The 16,689-nt window shown below is 45.5% G+C and overlaps 1 protein-coding gene across 1 annotated transcript; it reads right to left on the bottom strand.

The window, feature by feature from the left end:
• Nucleotides 1–302: 302 nt before the first annotated feature.
• On the bottom strand, nucleotides 303–16,094 carry pigh (phosphatidylinositol glycan anchor biosynthesis, class H). Its single transcript, XM_078406157.1, has 5 exons — nucleotides 15,663–16,094; nucleotides 10,541–10,750; nucleotides 4,562–4,645; nucleotides 3,822–3,941; nucleotides 303–2,283 (listed from the first exon to the last, which is right to left on the bottom strand). The coding sequence occupies exons 1-4, from the start codon at nucleotides 15,834–15,836 to the stop codon at nucleotides 3,858–3,860; spliced, it is 552 nt and encodes a 183-aa protein (XP_078262283.1). The 5' UTR covers nucleotides 15,837–16,094; the 3' UTR covers nucleotides 303–2,283; nucleotides 3,822–3,857.
• Between the last annotated feature and the right edge of the window lie 595 nt (nucleotides 16,095–16,689).

Genomic DNA, 16,689 nt, shown 5'->3' with positions numbered 1-16,689 from the left:
TTGACCTGCTTAAGAGCTTTAGGTTTAGCCTAGCCTCAACATAAACCGCATGGGCTGGACTTTCTGGTGGAAAATTTATCATTATTGACCAATTTCACTTTTTTTAAAAAGTGGTAGGATCCAAGATGACAATAATGCCACACGGTGTTTTAACACACCAACAACGATGAAACCCAATTTCTAAATAACCAAAGATTAGTCACCTCAAACAGATCAAAACCACGTGTATGGTGCCCCTGCCAAAACGCTTCTGGATGGGTGAAAGGGTGTTACATACTTGTGTTGAACAGATGGCCTTGGATGTGTGGTTGCCAAAGATATTCACCACAGGCTATTGCAGTTAGTCAGTATTGCAGCATACAACCATCAGTGTTGGAGAAGCCAGATTAGTTTAATTATGTAGTATTTACAGTCTTATTATAACCCATTAGTTCTTTTTACAGTAAAGATAAATTAAGAGTACATTTGTCCAGTTCACACACCTGGCTAAAGTAGCCACTTCTGTTGCCCACTGAGCAAGGATATTTTGCACTTAAACCAAGTGAATGGCTGAGAGCTCCTTTTGTAAACAGCCTCTTGTCATCCATACACTGACACACACCTTCCTCCTCCAATTACCCCTCAATTCAGTACTCCACCAGCCACTCAAAACCTTAGATTGGCCATTCATGGTTCACCTTCCAAATGCTGTCCATCCCAGCACCCACGTAGAACCACATCCATGCACATTTAGAGTAAGATTATAACTGTTTCATCAAAAAGCACCAGCACTTGTTTGATCTAACCTCCACTGATCTGCACAGTCTGGGCGATTTACATAAGGCTGGGAGAGGCAGGTTCTCAGTTTCATATGTGAACTGCAATTTGGAAATCTTGGCATACATAGGCTTCAGAGAACTGGATCAGAATAAACAAATGCTTTGCTTTCTTGTTTCACACAGAATTATCTGGTCACCTCTAATATTGTATCTTCAAGCCCTGTAGGGAAAGCTAGTTGAGTGGGCATCACTTCGTCAAAAGAAAGACTCCCAGGTTTTTTGTTGTTGCTCTCAGTACAGATTGGCTGCTTTTCAATTTAGCTAATCACAATATGCTCACCACTAATTGTCACACACAATTAGTCTTTAATCTTTCACTAGAGAGCCCAGTCAAGCTAGTACACCAGCTTACGTGGAATCAGCCTTAAAATTCATTTTCCATATTTCCTTACAACAGGAAGATCATTCAGCCCATCAAGTGTTGTCTCTTAGAGCAATCCTATTCTTCTTGTTCCCTGTATATCTATCCTCTACCTTCCGCCTGCCACACCTTCACTAGATCGTAATTTGCAGCGGTCAATTAATCCACGAACCAGGACATTGTTTGCAATGCAAGGGAAAACTCACGCAGCCTGTGGAGAATGTGTAAACTACACCCAGACAACACCAGAGGTCAGTATCGAACCAGGGTTGCTGGACATGCAAGGCTGCAGCTCCACCTACTGCACCATTGCCACCCAGAACACCAAACCTCAAAATGCAGCTCCTGCATTACCATACTAATAATTACAACAACAGTTTGATACAAACCAAAATATTAACCACCATTAGATGGAACATTAGACACAGGTCTCCATAAAGAAATCCTGATAGCAATTATTACCGGCTTTTCGTCCGAGCACATGAAATTAGTTGACTCCATTACTATACTGAGGGAATGCTACCTTTTAGACGAAATAATGAGGCCCTTGATTAGTCTCTCAGATTGGAGTTTCATTATTTCATAGACGACCAGGAAAGCTTCTCTGGTGTTTGGTCAATGTTTAACTCTCACCCAACAGAACCAAGACATCTAACATTATCACACTGCAGCTTGTGACAGATTGTTGCACAAAATCAACTGCTCTACTCTTGTATTCAACAGTGGCTACATTCCAAAAGCACTCGCTTGGCTGCAATGGATTCTGGCACGTCCTCAGATCACGACTACAAGTCTTTTTTTTTTCTCTCACTGCCACGTTAGCAACAACAAAAATAAATCCTTGGTCTCCCTCTCCAACTCCATTTCCAATGTTTTGCTGAATTCTCAAAATAAGTAAGAAATTGTCCTTCAAGATGAAACCCAACAAAGAACACGCCAGTCAACGGTAATGCCAATGGCTAGTAGCTTGGTGTTTTATATCTGGTGGGTCCATCTTCCTGATTATTGTGGAGAGTATTCAAAGCCGCCTTGGTGCCAAGAGTCCATTGGTGCAAGTCTCTTAAACATGTCGTTTTTAAATATTTCTTTCATCTAGGTCCCTTTCTGAAAGAAAAAAAATAATCCACGTTATGCCCTTGCAGAGGCCGTTACATTTATCCATTCACTCCATCATATTCTCTCCATACCTTTCAATGGTCCTCTGGCTGGAAGCGTTCACTGATTGTCAGCAGCTGTGAACTACTCCTTGGCCACTGTACAAATGCAAAACTATTCATCGGGTGGCCAACTACTTGGGAGCGTGAAGGAATTTCAAGGTTTTTCGGGACTGATCTCGTTCAAGCATTATGTTTTGCAGTTGTGATGATGATACTTTATTATCACCTGTACTTGGTCCAGTGAAATGCTTTGTTTTGCATACAATACACAGAGTATGCAAAGAGTCGCCACACATAGGCGGCGGCACGGTGGCGCAGTGGTAGAGTTGCTGCCTTACAGTGAATGCAGCGCCGGAGACTCAGGTTCGATCCTGACTACGGGCGCCGTCTGTACGGAGTTTGCACGTTCTCCCCGTGACCTGCGTGGGTTTTCTCCGAGATCATCGGTTTCCTCCCACACTCCAAAGACGAACAGGTTTGTAGGTTAATTGGCTTGGTAAATGTTAAAAAAATTGCCCCTAGTGGGTGTAGGATAGTGTTAGTGTGTGCGGGGATCGTTGGGCGGCGCGGACCCTGTGGGCCCGAAGGGCCTGTTTTTGCGCTGTATCTCTAAAAAATAAAAATAAAAAATAAAATAAATAAATACAAAATTTACATATGGTTCCGACGGGCCTTCTTTGTTCCCAGCAGCTAACCCCCCCCCCCCCCCCGCTGGGCCCGCCTTTGTTCTCCTCCCTCGACTGACTGTCGGGACTCACTCAGACCCGTCCTCCAGTTCTTCAAACTGACCTCTATAACAGAGGGATTGTGTGAAGGATTAGGGTAAGTGTGGTGATAGCTGGCCTGAAAGGGCCGTACTTGCAAGAACAAGGCTCAGCGGGCCAGTTGGCCAAGCAGAGGTTGCCTTTGTGCCAAATGCATTTTGTGAAATTTATTATCTCCTCCAACCTCTCGGGCGGCACGGTGGCGCAGCGGTAGAGTTGCTGCCTTACAGCGAATGCAGCGCCGGAGACTCAGGTTCGATCCCGACTACGGGCGCTGTCTGTACGGAGTTTGTACGTTCTCCCCGTGACCTGCGTGGGTTTTCTCCGAGATCTTCGGTTTCCTCCCACACTCCAAAAGACGTACAGGTTTATAGGTTAATTGACTGGGTGATATGTAAAAATTGTCCCTAGTGTGTGCAGGATAGTGTTGATGTGCGGGGATCGCTGGGCGGTGCGGACTCGGTGGGCCGAAGGGCCTGTTTCCGCGCTGTATCTCTAAATCTAAAAAAAAAAATCTAAATCTCTCCTTCTTCTTCAGCTCCAAGAACCTCTAGTGAACTCAAACTGTGTTCCTTTAACTGCTCACATATTCTTATTTCATACTAATCAGTGGTGGGTATTTGGTCAAGTCTGATCGAGGTACGCCAGTTGTTTTACTTAACAGCTTCCGTACAGCCCTGCACCAAACACCAACTAGTACAATACATGGAAAGAACATTACCTGGAAACATAAGGATCTTCCTTGACACCAACGATCTCACTGTTCAACCTGTGTCTGTTGTAAGATTTCCTGACAGCTTCTGTACACCTGGGACAGACAATCCAGACGTGGCTTCGCACTCTTGAAGGAAAAAGAAGAGTTAGTTAAAGAAAACCATCATTTTTTCATTGACCATTCAGTCCTTCACGCCATCTCCATCATACAATATGATCATGGGCCATCTCAATATCATGTTCTTACTTTCCCCAAATACCCCTTGATGCTTTTGGGTCCAGAAAGTCACCCCTTTCTTATACATATTCAACAACGTTACCTTTTGTGGCAGAAAATTCCACAGATTCTCATTAGCTAGGGCACATAGAAGAAAATAATCCCCCAAAAAGATGAGAACGAGAGTCCCAGAGGATTGCCGAGCAAGACAGAAATACACAGAGAAAGTTGGAAAAACTGGAAAGACAGACTATAGTGATAGTGACTGAGAGAATATGCTTTGTTTTCTCCTTTCGCACTTTAATAGCCTGCAGTGAACATTGGGGCAGAGCAGCAGCTACAACAGCAGCAGCTGAGACGCTTGTGATTTTAGTGTGCCAGTACAAATGCTGAACAAATCACCGAGGCAGAAAGGTTTAAAGAAGTAGTTCCAATGTCAACTCCTAGATCGGAGAGTGGCACTCACAAGTTATGGAGAATGGATAGCAAGTGTACATCTTTCACAATCACTTGAGTTCACTGTAATTCACCTGGAACACTGGCACCACCTCGGAGACTCCTCTCGGGCTCTCTGGGTCAATCAGTAGTATACATAGGTAATAGATCACCTTCTGCTGCAAGTAAAAAGAAACAAATGATCTTATACAGAAAAATAACTGCAGATGCTGGTACGTCTGATGTCAACTTCTCTACATCGGCGAGACCAAACGCAGGCTCGGCGATCGTTTCGCTCAACACCTTCGCTCAGTCCGCCTTAACCAACCTGATCTCCCGGTGGCTGAGCACTTCAACTCCCTCTCCCACTCCCAGTCTGACCTTTCTGTCATGGGCCTCCTCCAGTGTCATAGTGAGGCCCACCGCAAATTGGAGGAACAGAACCTCATATTTCGCTTGGGCAGCTTACACCCCAGCGTTATGAACATTGACTTCTCTAACTTTAGATAGCTCCTCTGTCCCTCTTTTCCCCTCCCCCTTCCAAGTTCTCCCACTGTCTTTCTGTCTCCACCTATATCCTTTATTTGTCCCGCCCCCCCGACATCAGTCTGAAGAAGGGTTTCGACCCATTCGTTACCCATTCCTTCTCTCCAGAGATGCTGCCTGACCTGCTGAGTTACTCCAGCATTTTGTGATACCTTCGAAATGATCTTATACAATAGGTTCCTCATTCATTTCCTCCGTGAAATGTGGGCAACACTGGAATGGCCAGCACTTGTTGCCACGTTTCTCCAAGAAATTGATGGTGAAACAGCTCAAACCTTGTACCTCAAACCCCCCCAGTGTTCATGTAACTGCGCCCAACCAGTCAAGTAAAGACTATTTCACTCAACTACTTATGCGAGAGGTTCGGAAAGTTAGGAAATAAACCGCCCACCGCAGAATACTGAACCTCTCATGTGCTCTAATATCCATGGTATTCATGTGGCTGATCCAGTTGGGCTTCTGATTCCAAGTGACCACAAGTCCCAGCTCACACTTCTCCATTGCCCTATTTCTGGCATGTTTACAGTTGGAGGTTCAGCATTGGGATTGATAAGGAATGCTAACAAAACATGCATAGATTCATCACTTTTGACGGAAATGGTTATGGTTATTTGACAGATTGTAACGTGAACTCAACAAACTGCAGAAATGGTCAAACATTTCATTTATGACTTTACAGCGGAGAGATCACAGTGGTGAGGCAGCTAAAGATGACTGTATAGGACACTGTCTTAAGGACTTTCCTCAGTGGTCTCAGTTTGTTATGAATTGCCTCCAACAACCACAACCATTTTCCTTTGAGGCAGGTAAGAAAATCACCACTGAAGAGTAATCCCCTGATTATCATGAACCTATTTCACCCGTATTCCTCACCCGTATCTACTACTGATAACCCCAATGATATACTTGCATCTACACAATCGGTTTTTGTTAAATGTGCTTGTTAACATGTACGTCGCTGATTATTGCACATGGAGTTAGTTATTGTCCTTAGCATAAGTTGGTTTAATCAGCTTGGACTTGGTTTTCTTGGTTGAACGCTTATCCTGGTGTTACATCATGGGTACTTTGTGGTTTCATTGTAAATTTACAGCAACCACTGGATAATTGCCCCGATTCCAATTAACTTGCTTTTCTGAGATTCTTCAATGCCCCTTGATGTCAAAGAGAGACACTACCATGACGTGGAATTCCAACTTTTGTAACCAAGTTGGCATTATTTAATTGTGATCTCCCCTCCAACCCTATTACTGGATGGAGGCTTGAAATGCCAACTTTGGGCTCAGAAAGCCAGCATTCTTCTTCCTTTCCAGAGGACAGAACATTCAGGATAATTATTCACCATCAGTTGTTGCAAAAGGTTATGAACTAAAACATCAACCAGGCTTATTTCCACAGATATTGCCACAAAATGTCAGCAGCTTGTCATTAATTCAGATTTTTAAGCAGTATCTTTTTGCAGCATTTTCCAATGTACAGGTACAGTGTAATGTATTCAGCCCATTAGGTTGGTCGGTGCCAGCTCCTCGAGAGCGGGCTGAACAGTTCCTCGCTTCTCAATATCCCTACAGGATGCTGCAAACTTCTCAGAAATATCCAAAGCCATTTGGCTTCTCACACCCCGGAATAATCATCCGTTTCCTCCCTTAAGTAACACTTTTGAATTCATCTATCAAGTTCTGAAGTTGGACCCGCAAAACCTTCCCTTTTTCAGCTGTGGGTTTGTGAACAAAAACAAAATCTATATGTCACCTCCCACGCTTCATTCTGTTTCCTTTCCGATGTTTAAAAACATCCTCCCTGCCTCCTCACCAGCCCCATCTGTCACCTTCTGCACTGTGTTTCCACACATCAACGCTCTCCCTTCGCCTTGCTACCATGGACTGGTTTTCTAATCATCTATTTTTGCATGAAAGTCATCGTTTTTTCTCCAGTCTTTATTTTCACTGTCTTATTATGCATGTATAAAATTTATGTATGATTTATGTTTTTATGTTTGTGTCCATGTGCCTGGGACACACACAGCTGCAAATAAGATTTACAATGTGCCTGGTCCCTCTCCGTACTTGTCATTATATATCACAAACAGGAGAGATCCCAGCACTGGTCATAGAGACATGGAGAGATACAGTGTGGAAACAGGCCCTTCGGCCCAACTTGGCCACACCGGCCAACATGTCCCAGTTACACTACAGGTCACAAACCTCTAGCCTGAATATCGTCCTTCCACCACAACACTGTCTTCTATCACTTAGCCAGTTCTGAATCCATACGACCAGGTCACTATTAATCCAATGCATCATAATCTTCTGGATCAGCCCAACTATGGGGGATTTTATCAAATGCCTTAGTAAAAACCATGTGGTCAACATCCACCACTTACCACCATCAATGTCACCAATTCAAAAAACTCAATCAAGTTAGTAAGACCTGCCGTGTACAAAGCCATGTTGACTGTCACTGATTAACCCAATCTCTTCAAAATGGGAGTAAATTTTATCTCAAAGAATCCTCTCCAACAGCTTCCCTCCCATTGCTGTAAGGCTCACTGGCCTATAATTCCCTGGATTCTCTTTACTTCCCTTCTTAAACAAAGGTACAACATTAGCTTCTCTCCGATCCTCCGGGACCTCACCTGGGGTTAGAAAAGATGCAAAGATCTTCGTCAAGGCTCCCGCAATCTCCCCTCTTGACTCTCAATAACCTGGGACACATCACATTAGGCCCTGGGAATTTACCCACCTTAATGCTCTTAAAGAGTCCCCACACCTCCTTAATCTCATACAGCCCTTGCATATTAGTATTCTCCACATTGATCTCACTGTTCCCCATGACATTCTCCTAGGTGAAAACAGATACAAAGTACTTGTTTAGTACTTCACCCACATCCTCTGACTCTAAGCACAAATTCCCTCCTTTATCCTTGAGCAATCCTACCTTCCCGCAAGTTACCCTCTCATTTTCAATGTATGCATAAAGAGCCTTGTGATTTTCTTTAATCCGACTCGCCAAAGCCATATAGTGGCCCCTTTTTGACCCTTCTAATCGCCCCCGAGTCCTGTCCTCTTTATATTCCTCCAAGGCCCTGTCTGATTCCATTGTCTTTGCATGCATTTCCTTTTTCTTTTTGACCAAATTGACCACCTCTTTGGTCATCCAATGTTCCCTTACTTTGCCATCCTTATTTCTCCTCCTTACTAGAACATGCTGGTCCTGAACGTTGATCAGCCTCCCTGATGAGCTTATTGATTCTGTTGTCGTCCACGGCCTTCGCCCTGCTACCCCAGCACACGAAAGCAAAGAAGATGGCACTGGCCACCATCTGCAGATAGAACATCTGCAGCATCTTACTGCAGATGTTGAAGGAGCGGAGCCTCCTCAGAATGTACAGCCGGCTCTGCCCCTTCTTATATAGGGCCTCAGCGTTCCTGGACCAGTCCAGTTTACTGTCCAGGTACACTCCAAGGTACTTGTACTCCTTGGTAAACTGCAAATCCCCACTCTTGATAGAGACAGGGGACAGGGGTGTTCCTCTCCTCCTAAAGTCCACCACTAACTCCTTAGTCTTGTCGGTGTTGAGCTGCAGGTGATTCAGCCCACACCACTCAACAAGTCATTGACAACGCCTCTGTATTCAGCTTCCCTCCGCTGACTGATGCAGCCCATAATTGCAGAGTCATCCAAAAGCTTCTACAGCTGGCAGGAGTCTGAGAAAGCATACTATCAAATCACACCACAGCTTGTTTTGGGAACGGCCCAAATCTGCAAGAAATTACAGAGAAATGTGGATGTTGCCCAGTCCAGACTATCCCCCCCTACCACTGACTCCATCTACACTTCATGCTGCCTCAGGAAAGCTGCCAACATCATCAAAGACTTGCCTCACCCCAGTCATTCCTCCTTCTCCCCGCTCCTGTCACGCAGAGGATACATAAAGCGCACACCACCAAACTCAGGAGCAGCTTCTTCCCCTGTTACCAGGCTACCCCATTGCCGAATTGGACTTTGTCTATGGAATTGATGCACAACAAAGCTGATAACTATATTCTGCACTCTGAATCTTTCCCTTCAATCAAGCTAATGTATTTGAATTTGGCTTGGTTTTATTTATGCATAGCATTATCTGATTGATAAACAAAGCTCTTCACTGTACCTCGGTACACGTGACAATGTGACACGCCCAACTTTTTATTTTGTTTTAATTAATTTTAAAAACTCAATTCAATCTGCCCTCGGAACTTGATGGATTGATTTAAGAGTGGCGCAAGAGTGCTAGTTTTAAAGTTAGAAAGACACTCAAGGGTGGAAAAGAATGATTATTCTACGCTGTGAAAAGCCAACAGATACTGCGTATGGCTGAAGAACACAGGACTTTGATGAGAATGTCTCTACTTGATCAATACACACTTAACCCAGATGGCAGATGAAATTCAGTATAGCAAAGTGCAGAATCATGCATTTTGGTAATAAGAATAAAGGCATAGATTATTTTCAAAATGGAGAATCCAGAAATTGGAGATGTAAAGGGACTTGGGAGTGCCGGTGCAGGACTCCCAGAAAGTTAATTTGCAAGTGGAATCGGTAGTAAGGAAGCCAAATTCAATGCTAGCATTTATATCAAGAGGACTGGAATACAAAAACAGAGATGTAATGCTGAGGCTCTACAGGGCGCTGGTCAGGCCGCATCTGGAGTACTGTGAACCTATTTGGGCCCGATATCTGAGGAAGGATGTGCTGGCTCTGGAGAGGGTCCAGAGGAGGTTTACAAGAATGATTCCAGGAATGTGTGGGTTAGCATATGATGTGCGTTTGACAGCACTGGGCCTGTACTCAATGGAGTTTAGAAGGTTGAGGGGGACCTCATTGAAACTTACAGAATTATGAAAGGCATAGTTAGAGTGGATGTGGAAAGGATGTTTCCACTGGTGGAAGAGTCTAGGGTGCTCTTTTAGAAAGGAGGTGAGGAGGAATTTCTTCAGAGGGTAGTTAATCTGTGGAACTCATTGCCACAGAGGGCTGTGGATATTTTTAAGGCAGAGATAGACAAATTATTGATTGGAAAGGGTGTCAAGGGTTATGGGGGGAAGGCAGGAAAATGGAATTTGGAGGCAGAGATCAACCATGGTTGAATGGCGGAGTGGACTCGATGGGCCAAATTGCCTAATTCTACCCCTATGACTTGTGAACCCAAGTTAAATTTCTCCTGAGTTACCGGATTGAAATTAGGCCCAGAGATTATTTTGATTCTGACAAAGTTTTGTTATTCTCCTTATGTTTGAATGTTTGCAAACTAGTTAGCTGGTTCGGCGAGGTGTTAAAGATTCAGTTAAAATCCCTAAAGAAGGAAGGTCCATTTCTTCCACAGAGCTCCTCCACCATTTTGTTCTTGCAGTTAGAATCCCACACCTATACTAAGCTATCCCAATTACAAAAATCTACTAAAATATTCTAAAATTTGACTTTCAGCTGCTGTATTCCTACTTCCTCTACAAATGAGAATTAAATGCTTATTAGTCTGCTTGACTTACCATATAAAAGCCTTCATTGATCACTATATCTTTCACTTTCTTCATCTCGATGAAGTTCACATGCTCTCTACCAGAGGCATACAGGGTGTTCATCTGGACTCCGATCGATCCAATGATCAGCATCGATTCCTGATCAACTTTACTAAAATGGAGGTGCAGGATCATCCCAAGGAGAGTGATGATAATGGTGGCAGACAGCACTGAAGTGTTCTGCAAGAATCAATTCTCAATATCAAAAGTTGGTTCTGTTTCTAGAACCTACAGATAGATCCAGTGTAAAACCCACTCCAATCTGCATTGTGCACCCACGTACTTTGGTCTGGTCAGACCTGTTTTCTACACAACCCCATCTTAAGACCTTTAACTATTCTATCATTTCAGAGCAAGAATTTTATGCAATTCCCTTATTGAATATTTAGGGCTATCTAAATGTCCTTAGAGTCAAAACAATCAGAGACCAAACAAAACAAATCATGATTCTAAAATCGTTTGTAACGTAAAAAGAGATTTGAGATTGGAGCAGAGATGGTCTTTAAAGATTCAAAGGTCTTTTATTGTCACGTGTACCAATTAAGGTACAGTACTATTCGATTTACCATCCGACTGGGTGTTGAGGTCTTGTGTGCAGTTTTGGTACACGATACCCAAGAATGAATATACTTTGTTCATGTATTCCCTTATCATGTGAATGGCTCGATTGTAATCATGTATTGTCTTTCCACTGGCTGGTTAGCACACAATAGTTTTTCACTGTACTTCGGAACACGTGACAAAAAACTAAACTGAAACTTGCAATAGGAGGGAGTGCAGCATTGGTTCACCAGACTGATTCCTGGAATGGCAGGGCTGGTATAAGAGGACAGATCTGCAAATGTTGGACACGTTGAGATACTTCAGAGTTTAGAAGGAGATACAAGGAACTACAGATGCTGATTTACAGGGAAAAAAGACACAAAGTGCTGGTGTAACTCAGCAGGTCAAGCAGCGCTCTGGAGAAGATTGATGGGTGAAGTTTTGGGTCAGGATCCTTCTTCAGAATCAAGTAGTCTGAAGAATGGTCCCAACCCAAAATATCACCCCTGGCCAAGAGGGCACAGTCTCACGTAACTGGGCGAGACGTTTAGCACTGAGATCAGGATACATTTATTGAAGGCAGTTGCTGGAATCTAGAAAACAGAATGCTGGCGGAACTAAGCATGTCAAGCAGCATTTGTAGAGGCAAGAGGTGTTAGTTGACGTTTCAGATTAAGACCCTGCATCAGGACCGAGGGAAAAGGAAAGATTGATTGTAAACAACAGCATGTGGGGTGGTGGGATAGCGGGTGGTAAGTGGAACCAAATGAGATGGGCAGAAGGAACCAGATGCAGAGAGGGGACGGAAGGGATGAACAAAGAGAGAAGGAGACAGAGCAGACAGATGAGAGAGAGTATGAGAGGAGAGCACTGGTGGAGCGGGGAGCCCTTGGGGTAGGCACAAAACACTGCAGCAATTCAGTTTTTATTGTCACATGTACTGAGGTACAGTGAAAAGCTTTTGTTGCGTGCTATCCAGTCAGCAGAAAAACAATACATGATTACAATCGAGCTATTTACTGTGTATAGATACATGATAAGGGAATAACGTTTACAATAGACAATAGGTGCAGGAGTAGGCCATTCGAGCCAGCATCGCCATTCAATGTGATCATGGCTGATCATTCTCAATCAGTACCCCGTTCGTGCCTTCTCCCCATACCCCCTGACTCCGCTATCATTAAGAGCTCTATCTAGCTCTCTCTTGAATGCATTCAGAGAATTGGCCTCCACTGCCTTCTGAGGCAGAGAATTCCACAGATTTACAACTCTCTGACTGAAAAGGTTTTTCCTCATCTCCGTTCTAAATGGCTTACCCCTTATTCTTAAACTGTGGCCCCTGGTTCTGGACTCCCCCAACATTGGGAACATGTTTCCTGCCTCTAACGTGTCCAACCCCTTAATAATCTTATATGTTTCGATAAGATCCCCTCTTATCCTTCTAAACTCCAGTGTATACAAACCTAGTCGCTCCAGTCTTTCATCATACGACAGTCCTGCCATTCCGGGAATTAACCTAGTAAACCTACGCTGCATGCCCTCAATAGCAAGAATATCCTTCCTCAAATTTGGAGACCAAAACTGCACACAGTACTCCAGGTGCGGTCTCACTAGGGCCCTGTACAACTGCAGTAGGTAAAGCCAGTAAAGTCTGATTAAAGATAGTCTGAGGGTCACCAATGAGGTAGATAGTACTACTCTCTGGTTGTGGTGGGATGGCTCAGTTGCCTGATCACAGCTGGGAAGAAACTGTTCCTGAATCAAGAGTTGTACACTTTGACCAGGTTGCGACACGTCCTTGATATGCTGCTGGCCTTGCCGAGGCAGCGCGAGGTATAAATGAAGTCAATGGAAGGGAGAAAGACACAAAAAGCTGGTCTCAGCGGGTCTGCCAGCAACTCTGGAGAAAATGAATAGGTGACGTTTCGGGTCAAGACCCTTCTTCAGACTGAGAGTCAGGGGAAGGGGAAACGAGAGATAGAGACAGTGATGTAGATAAATAGAACAAATGAATGAAAGATATGCAAAAATGTAACGATGATAAAGGTAACAGGCCATTGTTAGCTCTTTTCTACGTTAGAACGAGCACAGACAATGAGACAACCAGACGACTTTGAAGCTGGTATGTCTTGGGTGGGGTAGGGAGGAAACGCAAGGGTTACTTGAAGCTAGAGAAATCAATATTCATACCACTGGGTTGTAAGGAGCCCAAGCAAACCATGAGATGCTGTTCCTCCAATTTGCATTTGGCCTCACTATGACAATGGAGGGGATTCAGGACAAAAAGGTCAGTGTGGGAATAGGAAGGGGAATTAAAAGTGTTTAGCAACTGGGAGATCAGGTAGGTCCAGGTGGACTGAGCGAAGGTGTTCAGCGATACAATCACCCAGTCTACTTTTGGTCTGCCGATGTATAATAGTCCACATCTTGAACAACGGATACAGTAGATGAGATTGGAGGAGGTTCGAGTGAACCTCTGACTAACTCGAAAGGACTGTCGGGGTCCCTGGACAGAGTCGAGGGAGGAGGTACAGGAACAGGTATTGCATCTCCTGCGTTTGCTGGGGAAAGTACCTGGGGAGGGGTGGTTTGGGTGGGAAGGGATGTCAATCAGGGAGTTGTGGAGGGAACGGTCTCTGTGGAAGGCAGAAAGAGGTGCAGATGGGAAGATGTGACTAGTGGTGGGATCCTGTTGGAGGTGACGAAAATGTCGGAGAATTGTGTGTTGTATGCGACGACTGATGGGGTAAAAGGCAAGGACTAGGGGGACTCTATCCCTGTTGCGACTGGGGGGTGGGGAAGCAAAGTATAGCTGCGGGGTACCAAGGGGACATGAGTGAGGGCTTCATCTATGATGGAAGAGGGGGACCACCATTCCCTAAAGAATGAAGACATCTCAGATGTCCTGGTATGGAAAATATCATCTTGGGCGCAGATGCGGTGTAGGCAGAGGAATTGGGAGTAGGGGATAGAGTCTTTGCAGGAAGCAGGATGGGATGAGGGGTAGTCGTGGGAGTCAGTAGGTTTATAATAGACGTCAGTCGATAGTCTGTGATGGAGATGGTGAAGTCAAGAAAGGGGAGGGAGGTATCGGAGATGTACCAAGTGAATTTGAGCGCAGGATGGAAATTGGTAAAGTTAATAATGGAAGGGAGGTTGGTTTGTGTGATGGTCTGGGCAGAGTCCACAATTCGCTGCAATTTATTGCAATCTTTGATGGAGTTGGAGTATGCGTACCACTTCACTTCCTGAAGGTATCACAAAATGCTGGAGTTACTCAGCAGGTCAGGCAGCATCTAGGAGGGAATGGGTGACGTTTCAGCTCGAGACCCTTCTTCAGACTCCAGCATTTTGTGATACCTTCAATTTGTAACATCATCTGCAGTTATTTTTCTACACTACCTCACTTCCTGAAGTTGATCACCAGTCTGAAGAAGTGTCTCGACCCGAAACGTCACCCATTCCTTCTCTCCTGAGATGCTGCCTGACCCGCTGAGTTACTCCAGCATTTTGTGAATAAATACCTTTGATTTGTACCAGCATCTGCAGTTATTTTGTTACATTGAAGTGCAGTCACTGTTATTATGTGGGAAGCAAAGCAGACTATATATGCACAGCAAGGTCCCACAAACAGCAAACGTGGTAATCATAGTAATCATTTGGATGCCATTTCCATGGCCTGAGACAATGTACCTGGTTCTAAACTCTTCAATTGGAGAAAAGAGACTTTGTATCTGGTCTAATAAATCCTCCCATCACTTCCAAATTTACTGTGAAATGTTTGAGGTACCTCATGGCCCATATCACCTGCACAAAACATTTTAGTTAGCATGAATTTACAATCTCCTTTGTCTTGCTGACAATGAGAAAAAAAAATTGTTGGCTTGACACCAGGTTCTCAATCTCCTTCCTGTACTCGGTCTCATCGTTATATGATATCTCAGCGAGACAGGCAGCATCTCTGGAGAGAAGGAAAGGGTGAGGTCTCGGATCGAGACCCTTCTTCAGACTGAGAGTCAAGAGAGAGGGAGACTGAAGATAAGACAATAGGTGCAGGAGGAGGCCATTCGGCCCTTCGAGCCAGCACCGCCATTCAATGTGATCATGGCTGATCATTCTCAATCAGTACCCCGTTCCTGCCTTCTCCCCATACCCCCTGACTCCGCTATCCGTAAGAGCTCTATCTAGCTCTCTCTTGAATACATTCAGAGAATTGGCCTCCACTGCCTTCTGAGGCAGAGAATTCCACAGATTCACAACTCTGACTGAAAAAGTTTTTCCTCATCTCAGTTCTATGAGGGAGGAGGGAGGTGTGAAAACAACAGATCTAAGGGGACGTTGCTCAAGGAAAATGTAGATCAAGGTCAAGGATGATTGTTGGCTGAGGAGAAGGTGACAAGGAGGCAATCAGTAAAATGTAATTAGGAGGACAGCGAAACTGGTCGGAGAACTAGGAAGGGCGGGATGGAGAGGGTTAAGGCAGGCAGGCAGGGGTTACTCGATATTCATACCGTCCGTTGTGCTGCCTGGGGAGGGTGTGAGCTCTCACCTGCGTGGTGTAGAAGATGGAGTACGCCACCAGCCAGATGAAGGCTGTGTATCCGAGCACGGAGCGGAGCGACAGCTTCGGGGAGATGATGGTAAACTCGCGGCACAGCGGCGAGTGATGCTGTTGTTCGAAGAGGATGTTGCGGCCGCTAATGTCCCTGAAGTGCGCCGCCATCTTCCCCGGACCCGAACTCACCCGAACCCAGGCCCTGGACCCGAACTCCGGACCCGAACTTACCCGAACTCAGGCCCCGGACCCGAACTTACCCGAACTCAGGCCGCGCCGGACCCGAACGCACCCGAACCCAGGCCGCGCCGGACCCGAACTCACCCGAAGCTACCCGAACCCACCCGAACACAGGCCCCGAACCCCGGCCGCGCCGGACCCGAACACACCCGAACCCAGTCCGAATGCGTGACGTCAGCGCCATGCGTAGGCGCCGGGGCGGGGGGAGAGGAGGGGATGGTCACGTGGACACCGTCCCCGGGGGGGGGGGGGGGGTGCCTTGTCACGTGGTCCTGTCTGGTCACTAGTCACATGGTAGATTGGTCACATGGTGGTCTGATCACGTGGGAGGTTGGTCGTGTGCGGTCGCCCGGCCTGATCACGTGGCCGCGGGCAGCTGTTAAAGGGACAGTCCACTGAAAGCTCATGTCAATAAAATGTTGGCCATGAAGACAACCATGTGTGACATCTGGTTCAAGGGTCAGGAGTTTGGGTGTTCAATGGGTTGCCAGTTTCTGCCTGCTCCTTTGACGGAGATCAAGGCGGACTTCTTAAAGAGTTGCACTCATCCAGGTTGTTGTTGTTGTTCGACCTTCGGTTGGATGATGACCATGTCTTCACTTTCAGTTGGAGGATTGGTGACTGTGGGTCCGGAAGTGACTGGTGAGGCCAATCCGGGCCCGGAAGGCACGCCCACACGTAGGACACAAGTGGATGGGTGCTGCAGTGGAAGTGGAGGTAGCCCGGGCCTTGCGCGCGGTGCGTTTCCTCTGGGCCTCTGCAGCGCGTCTGTTCTCTGCTG

Source organism: Rhinoraja longicauda, chromosome 10 (genome assembly GCF_053455715.1).
Source record: "Rhinoraja longicauda isolate Sanriku21f chromosome 10, sRhiLon1.1, whole genome shotgun sequence".
Classification (NCBI taxonomy): domain Eukaryota; kingdom Metazoa; phylum Chordata; class Chondrichthyes; order Rajiformes; family Arhynchobatidae; genus Rhinoraja; species Rhinoraja longicauda.
This window is presented reverse-complemented; position numbering and strand designations above follow the sequence as displayed.